Source organism: Cryptomeria japonica, chromosome 10 (assembly GCF_030272615.1).
Source record: "Cryptomeria japonica chromosome 10, Sugi_1.0, whole genome shotgun sequence".
Lineage (NCBI taxonomy): Eukaryota > Viridiplantae > Streptophyta > Pinopsida > Cupressales > Cupressaceae > Cryptomeria > Cryptomeria japonica.
The window spans coordinates 247,705,642-247,729,200 of NC_081414.1; the positions used below are offsets into that span (position 1 = coordinate 247,705,642).

The 23,559-nt window shown below is 36.7% G+C and overlaps 1 protein-coding gene across 7 annotated transcripts in view; it reads right to left on the reverse strand.

Annotated features, from left to right (window-relative positions):
• LOC131052411 (uncharacterized) overlaps positions 1–17,672 on the reverse strand; it is an 89,177-nt gene extending 71,505 nt beyond the window's left edge. For 2 of the 7 annotated variants that reach the window (XM_057987072.2, XM_057987070.2), the window contains exons 1-2: positions 17,274–17,672; positions 16,873–17,062 (exon numbers count right to left, since the gene is read on the reverse strand). In XM_057987072.2, the coding sequence (XP_057843055.1) occupies positions 16,873–16,950 (78 nt within the window). In that variant the 5' untranslated portion in view covers positions 16,951–17,062; positions 17,274–17,672. The remainder of the gene's footprint in view (positions 1–16,872; positions 17,063–17,273) is intronic. The other 5 variants (XM_057987073.2, XM_057987071.2, XM_057987077.2 and 2 more) reach the window with 5 other exon arrangements.
• Between the last annotated feature and the right edge of the window lie 5,887 nt (positions 17,673–23,559).

Genomic DNA, 23,559 nt, shown 5'->3' on the forward strand with positions numbered 1-23,559 from the left:
ATTATCAGACAATATAATCATATAAAATTCTCACATATATAATTTGTTCTTTTATTGTAATTGAATAAAACTTTACATGGTATCAGAGCGAGGCTAATCGAATCTGAGGCTATTCAATTTCTGAATAATTCAAGAACAAAATTATATATTACATCACATTTCCAATATGGCCAGCGCTATTAGATTCGAAGATAGACTCGGAGGTAGAGATGATTTCTCAACTTGGAAGTTTTCTCTCAAAATGATTTTGAGAGAAAACAAAGTTGATTCATATGTTCAAACTGAAAGTGCAGCACCCAAGAATGAACCCGACAAAACAGCATGGATTGAGGGAAATGAAAAGGCTATTAAAATAATAGTTGATGGGGTAAGAAACAATATAATGCCCATCATAAAGAAACAAGAAGCACTTGAAAGGACATTTGAGATATCAAATGCAAGTTGTACTCTGGCATTGAAACGAGAGATAAATCATATCACGATGAACAAAGGGGAGACAATCAACTCCTACTTCATGCGAATATCAACCCTAAGAGATGAACTTGCAACCCTTAATTATGAGATCCAGGGTAAAGAATTAACACTCATTGCTCTAGATGGGTTGCCCAGTGGATGGAATACATTTGTCCAAGGCATTAGTGCAAGGTCCAAATATCCTAAGTTTGAAAGGTTAAGAAATGATTGTCTCCAAGAAGGGTCAAAGAAATATTGAACTTAGTAGGGATGTAATCTTTGAAGAAGACTTAGCCTTCAAAAGAGCCCAAAGTACAATAGAACCTGAAATCTATATCCCTACTCCTAACATAGAAGAAGATCCTACTCCTGAGCTTCAGAGGGAGAATCCTGAGGAGACTATAGGTGAAACTCAAAACCCACCTAGAGAAAAACTCAAGAAAAGACCACTATGGGCCACCAAGACTGTAACAGAAGCTCAGAACTTTGTTACTCCTTCAAGAACCTTCAGGGAAAGTAAAAGGCCTAATAAATTCACTAGCTATGTTGCCCTTATGAATGATCTCTCTAAAGTTGAACCAAACAATGTATCAAATGCACTTGAACATCAAGTATGGAAGGATGCCATGTCTGAAGAGTATCAATCCATTATGAAGAATGATGTTTGGGAGATTGTTCCTAGGCCAACTAAGAAATATGTTGTTTCATCTAAATGGCTTTTCAAGATCAAACATGCTGCAGATGGCAGTATTGAAAAACACAAGGCCAGATTTGTAGCTAGAGGGTTCTCACAAAGGGAAGGAATAGATTATGAAGAAACATTTGCACCTGTTGCCAGATATACATTGGTAAGAGCTATACTAGCCATTGCAGCAGCAAAGGGATGGAAGGTACACCAGATGGATGTTAAGACAGCATTTTTAAATGGTGAGATCTCAGAAGAAGTCTACCTACCTAAAGGGTTTGAAATTCATAATGCAGAGTCTCATGTATGTAGACTTAAGAAAACTCTCTATGGGCTCAAACAGGCTCCCAGGGCCTGGTATGAAAGAATTGACACCTATCTCTCAAAACTAGGTTTCACTAAAAATGATGCAAATCCTAATCTCTACTACAAAAGAAATAAAGGTAATATGCTAATATTGATTTTATATGTTGATGACCTATTAATCACAGGAGATGATCACCTTATAGATCAATGCAAGAAAGATCTATCCACAGAATTTGATATGAAGGACTTGGGACTACTTCATTACTTCCTAGGGTTAGAAATATGGCAAAATTCCAATAATATTGTACTAAACCAAGGAAAGTACAGCTTGGACATTTTGACGAGATTCGGAATGCTAAACTATAGGCCCATGTCCTCTCCTATGGAAACCAACTTACAGAAACTTAAAGAAGGAGCAGTAGAATCACAGTCCACTGATCCTACTCAGTACAGGCAGATGATTGGGTCCCTAATGTATCTATTAAATACAAGGCCAGATATCTGTTATGTTGTTAATGCTCTAAGTCAGTTTATGTGTGAACCTAAGGAGATACACCTGGTGGCAGTAAAACATATTATGAGATACTTACAAGGTACCCTAAACCTTGGTCTTAAATATGAGAAAGTTGATATAGATCTACACGGATTTACAAATTCAGATTGGGCTAGCAACGTGACTGACAGAAAAAGCACTTCAGGGTGTTGTTTCAGTTTAGGTTCAGCCATGATATCTTGGATCAGCAGAAAGCAGTCTTCTGTAGCTCAAAGTTCCACCGAGGCCGAATATATTGCAGCTTCTATGGCTGCCCGAGAGGCAGTATGGCTTAGGAAGTTGCTTGTGGGATTGTTTGGAGAACCTATGAAACCTACTATTATTCATTGTGACAATCGGAGCTGCATAAAACTTTCAGTAAATCCAATATTCCATGACAAGTCCAAACATATTGAGATCCCATACCACTATGTACGAGATATGGTTGACAGGAATGTAATTCAATTAGAATATGTTTGTACAGGAGATCAAACTGCAGACATTCTGACCACACCTCTTTCCAGAGTGAAGATTGATCACTTCAGAAAAGGTTTAGGTATGATAGAAAGGTAATCTGCTTTGTAAATAAGATGTTTAATGTGTAAACTTCTTTTGTCATGTTGGGACATTTTGGGTTTCACCCCCTGTGTTCATATCTAAGAGGTGACGATCTCTCAGATTATGAACACTTGTATGCAGACATCATAAGGTGACGATCTTATGGATCTCTGGTATGTCATGGATATGCCATGATGGTGTTGTGGTAAAACATTTGTATAAAATGTTTGTGCACTTATCACAACCTGGATAAGATGAGAATTTAACCATCCTCATATGTTTATCCGTAGTATTGCGTGTTTAGGCAATACTGATATCACGTGTTCAGGTGATATCTTGTCATAATGAAATGATGAATCTTCTATATCACTTGGTTAGGTGATACTCTATGTCACATACTTAGAGTGATGTTTTATATTTGTATGTCCTGATGGTACTTCATATCATATGTATAGATGATATATATTCTTGGAGACTAACATTATTCTGGTTATGAAAGAGAAATGTGATGCAAGTTACTTTATCTATCTTCCAAAGCTAAGAGGGAGTGTTAATGCATTCGTAGCTTCTACAAGATAAGACTTCTCTAACCCGTTAATCTTCTTTATTCTATTATGGTTTATTCATCTATGCTATTAGATTATTTGATTTATGCTTTCCGAACTGAATATGTTTATCAGATTGTAACATTGATCATGATTATGATATTGGCATTGGATAAAGATGGATTAGATCGACGACTTGCTTAACATAGTTAAGCGTTGATCTAAATGCTATCAAGCTAATAACCCGATAGCATATTAATGTCCATTCATTTATGAATCCGCATTAATATGCTATCGGGGTATTAACCCGATAGCATATGTAATGCTATTTGTTATCGGGTTTAGTTCATACCGATAAACATTTATAATTGGGCCATTAACAAAGCATCATAACGAACACCATTTCAACCGAGTGTTTAAGTATTAAATGTTAGTTACCAAACATAACCGAAATCGGGATGTGCAATATGGAAAGACACCGATCAATGGTTGCCTTGATCGGTCATGTCTAAAAGACATGACCGGTCAAGACATCTATTGACCGGTCTTCTAAAACATATAAAGCCCGACATGAATCATTTGGAGAAGACATATAAAAATATTAATGATCTCTCTCCTTCAGCCTGCAACAAAACAATCAGATTATCAGACAATATAATCATATAAAATTCTCACATATATAATTTGTTCTTTTATTGCAATTGAATAAAACTTTACAACTAAGATTGAAGCTCCCTCTCAACCAAGGTTTCATTTTCCACAATACCAAGTCTATCTCTGAAGTATTCGAACTTCACTCTAGATAAGGGTTTGGTAAGAATATCTGCAACCTATTCATCTGTGCTAATATACTTTAGCTGAATGGTGCCTCTTTGCACCATATCCCGAATGAAGTGATAATGCGTTTCCACATGTTTGGACCGGTCATGGAACACAGGATTTACTAACATCTTTATACAGCTTTGATTATGACAATGAATGGTGGTAGGACCACTAGATTGACCAAATAATCCAACCAGAAGTTTGCGAAGCCACACTGCTTCTCTAGATGCAACAGATGTTGCAATGTATTCAGCTTCTGCAGTGCTCAATGCTACCGAAGATTGCTTCCTACATGCCCAAGAGATTACTGCAGAGCCCAAATTGAAACAGATACCCGAAGTACTTTTCCAGTCCTTGACACTTCCTGCCCAATCTGAATCTGAATAGCCTTCCAAGAAGATTGAGGTATTAAGTGAATACTTCTGCCCATAACCAATAGTGCCACGCAGGTATCTTAGAATGTGTTTGGCAGAAACTAGGTGAACAAGTTTAGGCAAGCTCATGAACTGACTGAGGGCATTCACAGCATAACAGATATCTGGTCTAGTATTGACTAGATACATCAAGGATCCAATCAACTGCTTGTACTCAGATGGATCTGCAAAATCAGAGCTAGCTGCAGAAACACTTAACTTCTTTAAGTTGGATTCCATAGGAGTAGACATGGGTTTACAATCCATCATTCTAAATCTTTTTAGAATATCAAGTGTACTTTCCTTGACTTAGAAAAATTTCATTTGGTTTTTGCCATACTTCTAACCCTAGGAAGTAATGCATTAGACCTAAATCCTTCATTTCAAATTTTGAGGCTAATTCTTTCTTACATCTTATGATTAATTTATTTTCACCAGTGAGAAATAAATCATCCACATACAAAACTAGAATTAGCATATCATCATTATATATCTTCAAGTAAATGTTAGCATCAGCATCATTCTTACGAAATCCTAAGCTTAGTAAGTACTTATCAATTATTTCATACAAGGCGCGAGGGGCCTGTTTGAGCCCATATAAGGCTTTCTTCAACCTGCAAACATGAGAATCTCTTTTATGGATTACATAACCTTTTGGTTGCTCAATATAGACTTCTTCCTCAATGACACCATTGAGGAAGGTTGTCTTAATGTCAATGCAGCTCCCAACCTTTGGCTGCAGCAATAGCTATTATGGATCTAATAGAAGTATATCTAGCAACAGGAGCAAAAGTTTCCTCATAATCTATTCCTTCCTTTTGAGAAAAACCACGGGCTACAAATCTAGCTTTATATTTTTCAATACTACCATCAGCATTATGCTTAATTTTAAAACATTCAAAAGAAGCAACACACTTACCTTTGGGTCTGGGTACAATGTCCCAAACATCATTCTTGATGATAGACCCATACTCTTCATCCATGGTTGATCTCCAAGCATGATGGGACATAGCTTCTTCAACATTGTGAGGTTCAGACTCAATGATGTTACACATTACAGAAATGTAGTTGGCGTGATTTTGGGGTCTCTTGCTATCTCTAAAGGTTCCTTTGGGAGCAGCAAATCCTTCAACATCTTGAATAGTGTTTCTAACCCAAAGTGGCCTCTTCTTGCAGACCACAATATCCTTAGGTATATCTGTAGGGTCCATGGGTTCTGCTGGGTCATCTTGAACTTCTTGATCCGAGAGGTCAGTGGACTCTTTCTGTATCTCAGGGTTAGCATCAACTTTTGAATCTTGATTTTCAATCACCGTATCATTATTATCAGATAATGAACCTTTAGATCTTTTGAAAGCAATATCTTCTTCAAAAGTTACATCTCTACTTACCTCAACATACCTTTGACCTGAAATGTAGATCCTGAAGGCTTTGGAAGATTCACCGTATCCCACTAAGATGCCTTTCTTTCCAGAGGGATCCAACTTGGTTCGTTTTTCTTTAGGCACATGAACATACACAGGGCTCCCAAATATCCTTAGGTGGTTGATGTCAGGTTTGATTCCTATAAAGGCTTCTTCAGGGGTTACATTCTTTAGAGCACGATGAGGACATCTATTCTGAATGTAAACTGTTGTTTTGGATGTCTCCGCCCATAAAAAAGGTTGCAGGTCTTGATCATGAATCATGGCTCTTGCAGCTTCAACAATGGTCCTGTTCTTTCTTTTAGCAACTCCATTTTGCTGAGGATTGTAGGGAACACAGAACTCCCTCTTAAATCCTGCCTTAATACAAAAATCATAAAAATTACCTGAGGTGTACTCACCTCCATTGTCAGACCTTAAACATTTAATTCAATTTCCAGTAGTGTTTTCAACCAAGTATTTGAATTCTTTAAATCTGTTTAGGACTTCTTCAGACTCTTTAGATTTAAGAAAGTAAATCCATGTTTTCCTAGAGAAATCATCTATGAAGATAACATAATAAAGGAAGCCGCTAGGAGATGCTACAGACATGGGACCACATAAATCTAAATGAATAAGTTATAACTTTTCTTTAGCCCTACTATCACTTTTATGAAAAGGATTTTTACATTCTTACCCATTGCACAACCTTTACAAGCATCATCATGAGATAAACTAGGTTTAGGCATACCTTTAACCATTTTACTGAGAGGGGGAAGAGCTTGAAAGTGTTGATGTCCAAGTCTTCTATGCCATAGCTCGCATGATTCACGAGCCTCATGGATGAGAGCTTGAATTGGATTAGCTGCAAGCTTATATAAACTATCACATCTATTTCCAATAACACGAGCAGTTTTGAAATTAGATTTCTTAGACCAAGCAAGTACTTTCCCTTCAGAAAATGCTATTTGCAAACCCTTATCTTCTAAAGCAGAAATGGAAATAAGATTTCTTTTAATACCAGGTACAAAAAGGATATCACAGAGTTGTAAGGAAATACTAGAATCTAGTTTTAAAGAGGTAGTAGTATAGTACCATAACCTTTTACCGAGTATCGAGCATCATCACCGATTACCACATGAAGGTTGGTATCCTTTTCTATCAGATCTGAAAGATGCTCACGAAAACCTGAGATGTGTCTGGAGGCACCACTGTCAATTATCCAAGTATCATTGTCCGTAGGAACATTGCTTGATAGAGCAGAGATAAGAAGATAGTCCTCATTTTGTTCAGCAACTTCATTTAAATTGACTTCTCTTTCCTTGGGATCATTCTAACAATCTCTAGCATAGTGACCATACTTATCACATCTGAAGCAACGAATGTGGGAGGAATCTCTTGACTTCTTCCTTGGATCATAGGAGGAGGATCTAAAATCTTTGCTTCTCTTTTCTTTCTTCCAATGCCCACCTTTCCTAGATTTAGCTAAGAGAACATGATTATAATCTTTGTGAGAGTTCTTGAGTTTTCCTCTTACCTCAATTCGAGATTCCTCTTCAATGCAATCAGATTGAAGACGCTCAAAGTTGGGACGATCGGCTCTTCCACCAATGCTACGAATGAATGGTTCCCATTCATCAGGTAGACCATTTAATGCGATCATGACAAGATCTTTATCCGAAATTTGGCAATCAAGAGTACTTAGCTTGTCCTTTAGTTCATTGATCTTCATGAAGTAGGCCATGATTGAGTCTTCTTCTTTCATTTTGATGTGAAAAAGTTGTTGCCTTAGAGCAAAAGCCCTACTGAGGTTGTTGACTTCATACATCCCTTCCAAGTGTTTGATCATTTCCCTGGCAGATGCAAATTTTGATATGACAGTGACAAGATGATTCTTGACAGATTCAATTATGATCTTCCTAGCCTTGAGGGAGTCTTTCTTGAACTGCTTCAGTTCTTCAGCATCTTCAGGAGGGGACAGCCTTTCTTCTTCTACGAATTTTAGCAAATCATTCTCTTCAAGGATCAATAGAATACAGAATTTCCAAGCAGGAAAATCAAGGGCTCCATCAAGTCTATCTTCAGCCCTCAAACCTGACATTTTAATATGAAAACAAACAGCAACTATATGCAGCAATGATTCACTAAAATCTGAAGTTAGTAACACCTTAGCTCTAATACCATGTTAATTTTGTGACTTAGATCAACAATCAGATTTCCAAAATTTAATTGTTTGCTAACATTAAGTAAACCATAATCAAGTAAATGCAAGAATGAAAACAAGAGAGCAAGAGGCCAACACAAATACCCTGGGAAAACCTCCAAGGAGGAAAAACCCCGCACTAAAGACCCACAGGTCAGATTATGTATTCAATCTTAATTGCATCAATACAATACTTAGCTTGACTCTTCAGATCTGCTCCCTTTTATCATATCAGATCTGCCCTTCTAATTACATCAAGTCTGCATCAAGGAATACCAAATGCCTTCTATCTTCTTGAACAAATTTGCCCAATCCTCTTCTATATTTCGCACATTTAGTTGCAGAGCAATTTCGCTGATTGCATGAGAGAGTGAATGAGTGATTTGAGTTTTGCATTCGAACTTTATTCATATGAGCTTTTAACCCATATAACTCCAAGTCGGCCTTAATGCATTTTGGCGCCAATTTAATTTATTGTGGCGTGGTAGATATGGGCACATCCTGTTTTAGGGGCACGTTATCCTTTTAGGATAGGACCCAGTCCTATATGGGTTCGGATGTTGCCTTAAGGCAATCCCAACCCTCTTTCCTAGTTATAAACAACAATTTGGAGGAGCATAAATAACCCCTTTGAGCTCATTTCTCTCATTCATGTTTGGAGATTTTGATATCAGGGTTTGCTGGTTTGGACTTGACTTGACCAAAAGCTTTGTGAGGATGAAAACCTTCATAGAGAACATCTACTTCAATGGTGAAAGATCCTTCCTAGTAGATTTGATTGGTGGTTTCACCCAGAGATGACATCTGAGCTTCATCGGTTAAGATTTCAGTTTGCATCTTCAGTTTTTGAGCATAGAAAATCAAGGATGGATTTGTGGAGACAAGGAAGGAGGATTCAGTGGTTTATTGGCAATCAAACTTCACTCAATATACTGGCTGCCTCCCTTCCTTGCTGGTCATACACTTCTACAAGAGGGGCACGAGCATTCTAGGCTTGCATGCCTAGAGTTTGGGGATATTTTGAGCAGCATTTTGGGCACATTGGTATTTGATATAATTGGTTTTCATTTTGAAGGAGCAGTTAGGGTATGAAGAGTTTGGTTTCATTTTGGAGTTCTAGATTGCTGTTTTTGGATCTACGTCAGCCCCATTTTGCAAAAGCAGCAAATGGGTATGCTTGTATTGTGATTGTAATGCATTTTGGCCATCTTGGTATTGTTCTATTTAATGATACATTGTTGTTTACAAACTGTAACAAATCTGATATACATTTCTAGTTGTGGGTATTTTGAATATTGTGCTTTTGAGTGTTATTCTTTGTGTATTAATCAGGTTTTTCAAAAGCAACTCAAGAAGTTTGTTCTTATATTTTTTGATGATATCCTGATTTTTAGTAAAATTTGGGAAGAACACACGAGGCATCTTGAGGAGGTATTGAGTATGCTAGAGAGTGACTCATCATAGGCCAAGGAATCTAAGTGTGATTTTGGCATGACAGAGCTTCTCTATCTTGGCCACATCATCAGTTCAAAGGGTGTGAAGCAGATCTTGAAAATATTAAGGCAATTGATGATTGGCCTACACATACAAATCTCTCTCAACTTAAGGGATTCTTTGGACTGTGTGGATTCTATAGAAGATTTGTTCAAGGATTCTCACAAACTGCAACAACACTCACAGATCTAACCAAGAAAGGGGCCTTCGTATAGTCAGTTGCAGCACAACAATGTATTGATCACTTCAAACAGGTGATCAGCACTTGCCCAATTTTAGTTATTCCACACTTCTCCAAACCCATTGAGTTGCAATGTGATGCCTCAGGAGGAGAAATAGGCACCGTCCTAATGCAGGTTAAGCATATGATTGCCTTCAAAGGCAAGTTAAGGGGTGTACAAAAGAGTTATTGCATATATGACAAAGGGATGTTGGCCATTATGCATACCTTGGCCAAATTCAAACATTAATTGGTGGGAAGCAAGTTCATTGTTAAGACCAACCACAACAATTTAAAATACTTCCTAAATCAGAAGGACTTGAATAATAGATGGTAGAAAAGCGTGAATCGACTTAGGGAATATGATTTGATAATGTTTATGTCAAGGGGAAGAAAAATGTGGTTATTGATGCACTATCTAGGAGACCCACTTGTGTTCTTTAGTTGAGATTACTGCTGATTGGAAGGAGATGATTTCAGCCGACTATGTCAAGGATCCATGGGCAACAAGTATAAATGAGGGTACTATATAGGATAATAGGTACGTAGTGATAAATAAGATAATAAATTAATAATCTATAGGGAGAGAATTTACTTGGCATCCAATTCAAAACTTAAGGTGAAGATATTGAGGACTCTTCATGATGCACCTATGCCTAGTCACTCGGCTTTTTTCAAGACTTACTCGTAGATCCAAGAAAGGTTCACATGGAAAGGACTTCAAAATGAGGTCCTTAAGTATGTTTGAGAGTGTCCTACATGCCAACAGAGCAAGAATGAACATACTTTTCCAGTTGGTTTGTCCTTAAGAAAAATGTGGTTATTGATGCACTATCTAGGAGACCCACTTGTGTTCTTTAGTTGAGATTACTGCTGATTGGAAGGAGATGATTTCAGCCGACTATGTCAAGGATCCATGGGCAACAAGTATAAATGAGGGTACTATATAGGATAATAGGTACGTAGTGATTAATAAGATAATAAATTATTAATCTATAAGGAGAGAATTTACTTGGCATCCAATTCAAAACTTAAGGTGAAGATATTGAGGACTCTTCATGATGCACCTATGCCTAGTCACTCGGCTTTTTTCAAGACTTACTCGTAGATCCAAGAAAGGTTCACATGGAAAGGACTTCAAAATGAGGTCCTTAAGTATGTTTGAGAGTGTCCTACATGCCAACAGAACAAGAATGAACATACTTTTCCAGTTGGTTTGTTACAACCTCTATCTATCCCAAACCAGAAGTGGGAGTGCATCTCTATGGATGTCACCGAGCTACCTAAGGTACAAGGTAAGGATTGCATATACTTTGTTGTGGACAAATTAAAAAAAAATTGCACATTTCTTTGCCATCTCCACAAATACACAGCAACGCAAGTAACTGATTTATTCTTCAGAGAGGCTTTCAAACTTCATGGGATGCCCAAGAGTATAGTCAGTGACAAGGACAGCAAGTTCCTAAGCATCTTTTGGCAAGAACTTTTCAGGTTGAGTGGGACAGAGCTCACTTCCAACACCAGTTACCACCCACAGACAAATGAGCAAACAGAGATAATAAATAAATGGGTGGAGGGTTGCCTCAGTAATTACATTTCAGGACAGCAAAGGGCATGGGTTAGATGCTTGCACCTTGGTGCGTACTGCTATAACTCCACATATCATATGTCCATCAAGATGAAACTACTTATGGCATTGTATAGGTATGAAGCTCTGAATTTTATTGGTTTTCTCTTTGGAGATAGTAGGGTGCCTAAAGCAAGAGATTTGCTACAAGGAAGTCAAGGCATCATGAAATCATTAAAGGAAAAATTGCAATAGGTACAACCTCAACAAAAATTGTATGTTGGTCAACATCGCATAGAGTGCAGTTTTGAGGATCATGACATGGTATATTTGAGGCTTCAGCCATACATACATTCCACTCTCAATAAGAGTGGATCAGAAAAACTTAAGCCCCAGTTATATAGTCCTTTTGAAGTCTCCAAGCGGATTGGAGAAGTGGCTCAGAGTTAGAGCTACTAGCAAGTAGTAGAGTACATAATATATTCCATGCATCACAACTCAAAAAGGCACTTGGGCATAACCCGGTTCCTTCTTCAATTGCCACCATTGGATGAGGAGGTGAAATTGATTTTGATTCCTATGGCTATCATTGACTTCAAGGAGCATACTTTACAAAAAAGGATTATCAATGAATATTTGGTCAAGTGGAAGAATCTGGCGGTGGAGGATGAAACATGGGAAAGCAAACAGATTTTGCAACACCCAGAGTTGCAATCTTTTGGGGACAAGCAATTTTGGGGAGGGAGGACTGAAATGTCCCCTTCCTAAGTACTAATAGCATGATGACCGTTAGCACATTTAGTGGGTTCTCATGGGTAACAAATTAGGGTTAGGGAACTCTTGGGGTTTTGGTGCCCATTTAGTCCAGATAATCTGGCATTAATCGATGTTGCATTGAGCTCAATTGGTTAAGAATTGCATTATGACTCTTTTTGGAGGGGTTTCAAACAATTAGTCCATTTTTTTACAATCTTTAGTAAGTGACAATCTGGACACCTACTTGGTTAGTTAGCAATCATTCTACATTGGTTTAGTAGGTGATTGCATTTAATGATGTTATTTTGGCAATTAATCTTATCCAAAGGTATTATTTTAAATGACGTTAAAAGTATAAAAATTAAATATTTAACCCAACCTTATTTAATTTAATAAAGTAACCTTGTGTTTGGCAACTAGGAGCTAAGTCACGGGATACGGCGATTTTCATGGATGAAGTTCGAATTTAATCGAATTTCAAACTTCTATAAAAAAAATTGAATTTAATCAAATTTCCTCTATAAAGCACTACTATCCGCCTCTAAACACAACTCAGCTGGTCGTGGGTATTCTTTGTATATGCTTTGTATTTATTGGGTCATGGGTGTCTGCAACTGTTGGGTCGCCCTCGGATTTTCTCCAACAAGGGTCGCTATTCTGATAATTTATTAGAAGTATACATATATTTAAAAATAAACAAAATTATAGAAGGCGAATTTTATCCGAATTTTTTTTCGAATTTTTCCCTTGTTGAATTTCATCTGAATTTCATGGCTGTCGAATTCGAATTCGAATTCGAACCTTGTGACTTAGCCTAGGAGTATAAGATTTTTTAAATATTAATAAAGTGACCTTACTACATGGGAGATATAAGGTGGTGTTCTAAATTAAATAAAATATTTCATAACCCTACCTAGGCGTGGGATTTGGAGGAGCATAAATAACCCCTTTGAGCTCATTTTCTCTCATTCATGTTTGGAGATTTTGATATCAAGGTTTTTTGGTTTGGACTCGGTTCAACCAAAGCTTTGTGAGGACAAAAATCTTCACAGAGAATATCTACTTCAACAGTGAAGGATCCTTCACGGTAGATTTCATTGGTGGTTTCATACAAAGATCACATCTAAGCTTCATTGGTTCAGATTTCAGTTTGCATCTTCAGTTTTTTAGCATAGAAAATCAAGGATAGACTTGTAGTGACAAGAAAGGAGGATTCGGTGGTTTATTTGCAAGCAAACTTTACTCCATATGCTGGCTGCCTCCCTTCCTTGGTGGCTCTACACTTCTACAAGAGGGGCATGAGCATTCTAGGCTTGGACGCCTAGGGTTTGGGGATATTTTGAGCAGCATTTGGGGTGCATTGGTGTTTGATATGCTTGTTTGTCATTCTAAAGGAGCAGCTAGGGTTTAAAGAGTTGGTTTCATTGTGGAGTTCCATTTTGCTGTTTTCAGACCTCCATCATTCCCATTTTGCAAAAGCAGCAAATGGATATGCTTGTATTGTGATTTTAATGCATTTTGGCCATCGGGGTATTTGTTCTATTTGATGACATATTGCTGTCCACAAACTGTAATAAATCTGATATACATTTCTAGTTATGGGTATTTTAAATATAGTGCATATTCTTTATATATCTGTATTGCAAATACTGTTTATTGCATTATCTATTTCTATATTTTGGAACAACTTTCAACATCAAACCAGCATTCACAAAACACAAAAAAAAAATTAAGGGTATGTATTACATTCCACTACAATCTTCACCTTCGAATGAAAAAAAATTCAAGGTAACAAAAATTTGCATTTTTATTTGTAAATCATGATTATGGTTTTCTTCAAATTAGTAATTATTATTCTTATTCCGTATAAGGTTTCAAAATAATGCTCTTGAACTAATTATATAAGGAGCCTCAAGGATGATCAACCAATTGACCATGATGATATTAATCTTGACTCAAAATGGCCTATTGATCTCAATTGATAAGGAAGACCTTGAAATCTTGAGGGAGGATGATCATCAAGAACAATAGCTCCCAAATGGAGTACACTTCATAGTAGCTAGCCTTCTTAGCTTTGTTTGCCTTGTGTTTCTTTGTAGTTAGTTTGTTTTTAGCTTGACATTTGTATTTTGTAGTTTATGTTTGATTTTGAGTGTTCAAAATTTGAAGTGGAACCATGTAATAACACACTATATGGTGTTCACTATATACAATGGTTTCAAACTTAATGAGAAGATCCATATTTCAAAATTACTAATGTACCTTTCTTTTACTTTCTCTATCTCACTATACATGCAACTAGGATGCCTTCGAATGTTTAAAAAATTCAAACATTTCTCTTTGTTTGGTAACTTCTCTACATATTTTAGATTTCCAATATTTTCATAATATTATCCCAAGAAATTGGAAAAAAAAATGCTCTTTTGGTTTGTTGAGATATTCCCAAGAAAGATATTGGCTTCTATGGTTCTAAAGTTTGTAGATCATGGGAATTATACCCTTATGAGGATCATGAGACAGCTTGATGGAGCACTGTGGATGTAGCCCAACATGGATTACTGTCCAATAATTTGGGAAATTTACGATTTAAGAGTTTGGGGAGGTGGTAAACCAGGAACTTGAGGGTTCACTTGGGAGCTACACCTTCACAAGGTTACGAGGCAGCTCAATGGAGTTCTACCTAATCCAAGAATTGTTTTTTCAAAGAAAAGCTTCAAAAGAACATGTATTTGTGTTTTTTCAATCAGTATGTTTTGTTATGTGTGATGTAGTCCATAAGGGGTGTTGCAGAAATTGAGGTTTACGTTTTAATAAGGTCACTTTAGTGACTCAAGTTAAAAATTAGTTGATTTCCCAAAGTTTGGTAGTTCAAGAAGTTATCTTGAAAAGGCTTTATTAAAGCATACTGTAATACAAAAGAGATAACTTAATATTTTCAAATAGTATTATTTCTCTGTTTATTATTTACTATCATGGTTTAGATTTTCCAGAAATCTCTATGCTCTGCGACTTATAATAACATAACCCACCTAGCTTTTCAAACCTTGTTATGAAGGTCAAAAGTGTGGCAGGAAAACATCTCTAATTATAGCGGACCTTGATGAAGAGGCTTCAATTATCTTAATGGAGGATGAAAAATAAATAAATAAATGTGGCAGTAGATTATGTACTGTCCAAAAAGAGCTTCCTAGTTCATCCCTTGAGAGAAGCAGTTGACAAGCACTATAAAGATCTCATCTAATCCACTTATGGAGTGAATTGGTTCATAATTGTAACGCAATGGCTAAATGTTTTTCACATTATAGTACATTATGTATTTGAAGTTTGAATTGAGCACAAGTTTTCTAGCTTGCTGAAAAATAAATCTACAAAAGATGTCTTCCTAGCACTTAATAAATTATTCTGCTGCAGAATATTGTAGATCCAAAATTCAGGAATAGTATATAGCATCCCGTAAATTTTTTAAGTATATAATCAGCTAATGTGCAAATAGTTTGATCCAGTCTTGGTCTATCTGTGATGGTGATTTAGAAACTAGAGAGCAATTTTCAGTCATAGACTAGCCTAACTAACAAAACTGGACAGACTTAAAGCTTGCAAGCTGTAAAGGGTTGTGGTCTTTTTACCATTTGGCCTTCCAAAACAAATCACAAAACACAAAACTTGAGTGTCTATTACTTGAAGAGTTTTACTGTGAGTTAGACGGTTAAATATTTGTGGCAACATGCTCCAAGTAGAGGTTAGAGTCTAATCTGCATCTTTGAGTTAGATTATTGTTGATATTTAAATCTCCTTATGTTAAAAAGATAAATATAAAAATAAAGGTAATAATAAAGGGTAAAACTTTATAAAGAAGCAATTTTTTAGATAAAGTTTTTAAAACAGATGTGGGCTTAAAAGGTTGATACATTTGCCTAGACAGAAATGATGTCACATAGAAATAACGGAGAAGGAACTTATGCATGAAATCTGTCTCTTAAAATCGTATATTTGCATTTAGGTTTCTTTTATTGTGTGTGACCTTGCAGGCGGCTCTGGGAAATTCCTGTAATAATTCTACTATGGATTGTATCATAGTTTAACTTGGTAAGTCTCAAACTTCGAGACTTACCAAGTCATAATTAAAACTCCAGATTCTGAATGATAAGCGACTAAGAACAAGTCAAAATTAATAAATTTGGCAAAAACCTGCAAGCTCAATGAGGGTGTATTTTTCCAAGCATGAAACTTGGCTTACTGAAAAACAGAGAAAAACATGGTAATTACGCCACTTTTCAAGTAACCGTGTTGTTTGCAAGTTTTGTCAATGAAATTGCTGAGTGCATGTCAGTCATGCCAAGTTTGATCAGTGTCATGTAACAAGCCAACACAGTGCATCAAGAATTCTCGAGGCATTGTAATTTGTAACACAAGCAGCAATTATGGTTCATATCAGATCTACATTGTGTGTGGTCCCACAAAAGGCTCCAGGGAGAATCATATGCCCTAAAGCTCGTCACCAATTATCAATTTTCTAATATAAATGCTGAACACAAACTTTTCTAGTCGGTCAAATCTCTCTTCTGTGTTTTACCAGAATGTTTACAAACAGTGATCCATAATCTTATTAAACTGATATTCATCAGAAATTGCATGAACTATACCTATCAAATACACAATTCTTAAACATATAAAGCTTCTGGACAGAAACTCTGCTACAATTTTCAAAACTCAAAGTTTGGTATCACACCTCATGACCCGGTGACACTCTACAGACGTTCTAATCATCCTAATCTAAAATGTAACTTTCTACCTAGAAATTTGCACGGTGAATTGCTTTGAAAATGAAAAGCGCAACAAACCCAAAAGCAATTGTAAGATAAGCTTCTGGATTCAACTGCGTGGTATGGAAAAAGGCCATAGAAAGGGCACTTGCCTCCTCTGTACTGGAATTGAAGCCAAGCTCAGCATCCTCCTCGGTTACAGACCGGTCCAGCGAAGGATGACTCTGCATATCCCCTTTCCCAATTCATCAACGCAAGCTGCCCTCACCTTCCCTTGCCCTCAATTCATGCATCAAACGAACCATCACACCTCCTAAAACTACACGCATTCCTCAACACTACCTGCGCCATAAAATATTTTCCAAACCATAAATTTCTCTAAACTTTCCAACTACAAAAACGTCTACCCGCACAGTTCAAACATTATAAGATTCACAAACTAAACAGCAAATTCTCTGCACTGCGTCGATGGCAAAATGCTATTTAAAACATATCCCCAGAGAAATACTGCACAAAAATCCAAATTTAAAAAAATTTAAATGCAAATTAAAACCTAATTAAAGCTCTTTAGCAGTTTCCCCGGTAATTACAGCATAGCACTCTGACGAAAGCGATCATTATCCGTCAATCACGTTTTGTGTGTGAGCCGGCGACTAGGCCCTAGGGTATGGTAAATTTGTCAATTAGCAGGTTTTCTGTTGGAAATAGGTATACACATTGAAAACTAACCAAAACGGATAAAAATATTCTCATTCATTTACGTGACAACGAGGAGCCTTCCAACGACAGTTCTGCGTATCTCCATGTAAAAATATTTATATGTACACAGAATATATGCTTCCCTTAGTTGACCTGAAACGCAGGAGGGAACAGCAGACTTTATTGCCCTGCGTTTTACGGCCAAGAAAAAACCAGTTGTCTATTTCAATTAGAACGGCCTAAAGTAGCTCAAATTTCCTGGAATTCCCTTAAGGCATTTTGTATGGAACACTGTGCAGCATGCACTCCAAGATCTTTGGAACTCTCTCCAAGATTCCTGAAATGAATCTGAGCCTTACACGTCAGTTAATTTGAACCACCCTAGTGAACGCCGATTTCTACGACCAACTATCCACAGACAATTCTGACACGTAACCATTGAAGACTTGTAAGTCGTGTCATTTTACATTTACCGGCAGTAGGCCCCACAGTGCTAAACTAAATTTGACGGCCAACTCTGACTTTTAAACAGTTTTTAAATAAACATATAATAAAGTAATTTTATATACAAGTCTTTTCAAATCTACACATTTCACGTGAAAAGTAACTAAATTTTGATTGTATTTCAGAAGAAAAATATTTAAATACGTCCGTATGGCCATCAAAATTATGATATGAGTTGGCTCTCATATGCCACGTCATCAATGTGGACTGGGTAAATGTCTGTTCGGAATTTTAAGCTTTTCTGTGATTAAGATAAATTAGTAGAGTTCGAGGAGGGAACATGTCGAAAGCCGACAAATTATTTATTCTCATTTTCATGTTTTCCGATAAATTCTGTGTTTTAAACGCTCCGCGACTACCGAGTATTTGACCAAATAGAATAAACATTTTCGCTGGCTAACATATTTAGTTTGTCTAATCTTTAAGGTTTTTTTTTAATATCTAAATGGATTATATGGTTAACAATGGATTTAAACAACTAGCATACATATTTTATATTAGATTTATTTTCTAGTGTTTATTTTTAATCAATTTTTTTTTTTTTTGTCGGTAATTTTTGGTTATATATTGATTTCCAAGAAAAAGAGCTACAATAATCCGAGGTCATACAGATTTCAACATCGGCCCAAAAAACTAACAATCCTGGCCTACTATGAAAAGTGTTCAAGCTAAAAAGGAAATATAACCAGTACTGTGCGTTTCTGCACTAGATATTACAGTCATCCATAAAAAAATTAAAAAAATGTAAAACCAGCAAATAGCAGAAAGCAAAACGGATTTTTAGCACCGTATCCACTCAGTCGGTATCGCTCTAGTTCGTCTGCTTCTCCTCCTCATCTGCAATGTCTGTCAGAGCTTTCCCTTTGGCTGCTTCAATCTTCATCTTCGGGATGCAATCCAAATTCCCAAAGTTTGGGTCTCCCTCTAGACTTGCTAAGAACTGGGCCGCCCGCCCTTCCTCAAACTGGTCTCGCAGTTCTCTCCCCACCTCCATGTGCACCACCACCTTGAGGGCTTTCAGTACCTCATCAGTTCTTATTAGTTTGACGCAGAGCTTCATGGCTTCCCAGCCTATGCGAGCTTGCTCTCTGCATTGCTCCTTTATTCGATTCGTCGGCCCTCGAACAAAGGGTAATATCTCCTCCTCGACATCTCCTTCCCGAATGCGGATTTCAGTCTGAGGGATCACCCACTCCAAAATGGAGTTGAGGTTGATCAAATAGTACTCGTCAATCAGCTTTGTCATTGTGAGCTTAATTTTTTCCACCTCAGGTTCAAATTCGCAAGCCCAGGCCATAATCAAGGAATAAACCTCCATATTCCTCCTGTCCCTGAAGTGAATGTGCACCAACTCCTCCCCCGACATTAGACATGACGCACTCCACAGTTTCTCTTCCTTGTATTTGAAGAGTCCTTGCATTCTTTTGTCCGTTGTCGTTCCCAGAAAAGGAACCAGTTTCTTCTCTATTCTTAGGGTAAAATTTGCCTCCATTGAACCTGCTAAAAAAGACATAAATTTCTCATTAATCTAATTCTTTGATGATACATTACTCATAAACCAAATTAGTAATTCCTCTGTCGTCGTTTGCGACGGCTCATAAATGCATAATCAATGATATAAATGGAAAAAGATTTCACGGCAGATTTACTGTCCTCCGCCATTGTCTCGAACAAATACTTTACGCTCGGTAACTGCCTCATCAATTGCAGTGCCTTTGAAAAGGCGTACTTGTCCTTACGGGTTGTCTTGCATGCTTATTGATTTTTTCATGCTTCTAGGACTGCATTAATTCCACTTCCACACACTGCCATCTGCCTTCCACCACTTGGTCATTTGGCTTGTGATGTCACATCCAATGTTGGAGAGGAGGTCTACCACTGCATTGGCACCTCGCCTGACATGGGAGACTCGAAACTCCTCAAAGGAGTTGAGTTTTTCTCGGATGATCTCCACCCAATGGGATAATTTCCATGAAGGGGTGTTACACTTCGCTATTGCGTTGATAATCACTTGGGAGTCGCCTTCCAGGTGCAACTTTGGGATTTTCATATTTATAGCCAATTCAGTGGCCATTAGTGCCGCCTGTACCTCTACTTCGTTATTTGTTCCATCTTGCAATCATCTTGCACCCTTGAAAAGGATGACCCCTTTATCATTTCTTGCGACTACTCCCACTCCTGAGGTTCCCGGATTTCCCCTAGATGCCCCATCAAAGTTTATTTTTATCCACTCCTTGGTTGGCGGTTCCCATTTAACCTCTTCTTTTTTTAAAGGGGGGTTAACCCTCAAAGACCCATTAACAGGTTTTTTTTTACAAAGGGTTTGAACCAAGGATGTAAGCACTACAGGCAAGAAGCCCCACTATTTCTCCAAGGTTCTCCTCAGGGTAAGAGTACTCCATTTTTACATGGTAGAGACGAACCCGTGGGGGTTTGAACCTAGGTTGTAGGCACTACAGGTAAGAAGCCCCACCTTTTCACCAAAGGGTCATCCCCCATTTTTAATCAATTTTATAATATAAGTTGAATAGATTTTTCAAAGATATATTTTATATAGATTTTTTTAAATATATATATAGAGAAAGAAAAATAAGTGACATCTACTTGCATCTATATAGTACTGAAATAATTTACTGATTAGTTAATAAATTATTTGTAAAATAATAATTTAGAAGTAAAGAAAAATAATGATTTAAGATAAAAATAGATTCTTGAAAGTCATATGTATACTAGTGACATAGTCGCAAACGCATTTTGTAAGATTGTAATAAAAATATTTGTTGTGTAATTGGTAGAGATTGTGTTAAAAGTATCAGTTGTTTAGTTATAGAGATTTAAGAGTGTTTGTTGTGTAGTTATTTTTAATATTAAATGAATGCAAATTACATAAAAAAAAATTACACTTAAAAATTGCAAGAATAGAACCAGCAACAAAATCAAAGTGGCAGTCACCAACATGAGATATATTTTGTAGGATTGTAATAAAAGTATGTGTTGTGTAGTTGATAGATTTGTATGACAACAATTTAAAGTAGACTAGATGATAGTTTGAGATCAACAAATTATTGGAAGCTGGATGTGGCATGATATTACTATTACTAGGTTTATAAACATTGTAGTTGTTAGAACCTAGCTTGATTCATACCAGACATTTTTTCAAAAAATGATTCTTTTATATTTAAAAAATATAATCAATAGTTAATACTAATTTTATATTTTCTTGCTTTTTTTATTTTAAAATATATATTTTAATTAAATTGTTAATATATTATTTAGTTAGATAAAATATTTTCAAATATCATCTTTTAATAACAATTATTTTTAGTTCTAACTACATTTTTATCTTATTTCTAAATCTATTCCTAATCATAATTATAATGCTGTTAAGATTATAATGATTAATAATAATTAGAATTAAAATATTGGCGATACAGGCTCTTCTTGTAGCTAGGGATTTTCCACAATAATGGCTCGATGAGGGTGATGCGCAAAGGTGTTTAAGAGGTAGTTGGTTTTTGGTAGCCAAAAAGGGTCATAACCAGAGGGAGAATGTTCCTGATTCTGTCCGAGTGGAGAAGGGTTTTTTGAAGGTTGCTTGCATAGTCGGCTTCAAAGGTAATGACATAAGTTTTTCTCAGTTTTGTTGAGAATGGATGCACACAAAACTCTTCTCATTGATATCAAGAGAAGGGTGCTCCAAATGGGGCAAGAGGAATATTGTGAATGAGTGATTAGACATTAATACCACAATGCCATCAAAACCTAGGGTTTCAAGGAATTGGTTGGTTCAAGGTGGAGGTTCCAATCAACATGGCTTGGATTCTTCTCTCAATGATGGACCACGAGCTAAGCATGTGCGAAGAATGGGGGAGTGGGATAGCTCGCAGATGGAGTAGGAGAATGCGGGGCAAAAAGGGTTGTGTGGGGCTGAAGGCATTCTAACTGGAGTTTCTTGTTCTATGTCTAAGGATTTTATTTAATTTAAGAAAGCCACAGATAGACCTTTGGTGTTCTTGGGAGCAAATGTTGAGAGAAAAGTGTGTGAAAATGAAAAAAAAAATCTAAGATGGGTTTGATAGTTCATTTCATGGGTTTTTGATCGAGTTTTAACCAACTATATGAATGGATATCAGAAACTTGGGGCCCTATCTTCGAGGGCAATGTGCAAATTTATCTTGGTGCCTGAGGCTTCTTTGTGGTTATGTCTGACAATATGCAGGGTAGGAAGAGAATCCTTTGTGATTATTTATGGAGCTGGGAGGATAAATCCATGCTCTTATTAAAACTCAGGTATCTGTCTTTCAACCCTACCTTTGAATCTTTTGACAAGATTTCGATTTGGGTAAGACTTCCTTATTTCTCATTGCAATATTGGTTTGAAGCTTGCTTCACTACAATAGGAAACACCTTGGGTAGGTTTTTGGGGGTGGATCAAGAGTCCTTGGATTTTTCACATATTACCTATGCAAGAATCATAGTAGAGATGGATTTGTATAATGCTCTATCAGAGGATGTAGATTTGAAATTAACAAAGGGAAGTTGGGTGTAGCTAGTAGATTATGAAGGTGTCCCCTTTAGGTGTAGAATATTCTTTCAAATTGGACATTTGGCAGCAAACTATGGTAAGAAGAAGAAGAACAAGCTAGCCTCATCGTGGAACGAAGAACCCTTTCATCATATTTTGATGGATAAAAGAGAGGATTTGACTCAAAAGAATGCATCTAAAGAAGATTTTGCTAATGTGAATGAGGCTAGGCAAATTGTGGATCCCTTCAAGAACATGAGGGGGGGTTAATGGTTAACAATAATGTCACTATTAAAGTCAGTAACTGCTCTACTATGATGAAGGACAATAGACACGTTATTGTGCATTCTACAGACAGTAGGGAGAGCTCCCCTACCTTGGAATCTTTTGAAGTGAGGCAGGAGAGACAAGAGAATAAAGAGCAAGAGGGAAGCCAAGCACTGATGAAGGGTAAGAGGGAGAAAAGATAAAAGAAGGAAGGTGATCAAACAATAGAGCTATAGGGTGGAGAAAATTTGGAGGATGGATGGCGAGTGGTGAAGGGAAAGAGAAACAAAATAACTAATAAGGAGGAATCTTGCAATATGCAGCTTCGATCACACTCCAAGATGAAGCATATAGGATGATGTATTGTTTAACTTGTTAATGGGTCTTTGTTTTTAGATGGGTTGCTTCTCTAAGGAAGTGGTTCCTTGTCTATATACTTTCCTAGTTCGAGCTAGGATTTATTTTTAGTAGGTAGATAGATGTTATTCACTTAATATGTACTTTATCTTTCTATATCAAAAAAATCAAGTTTATATTATCGATCAAATAATAACAATAATTAGAATTATAATTGTCATTTAATTAATAATTGTAATGATTTTGTTGGATTGGTTGAATGGACTGAAATATTGAGGGGGGATGAATCAGTATTCCCACAGATTGTAAAATATTCTCACGATTTCTAAACCTTTTACGGATGTATCAAATTCACCAATTAGGGATATCAACATGAAATAGAAAATGCAAAATAAACAAGAAAACACAGCCACAAATAGAACACCAGATTTTATACGTGGAAAACCCAAATGGGAAAAACCACGGAGAGTGTTAGCTCTCAAGATAA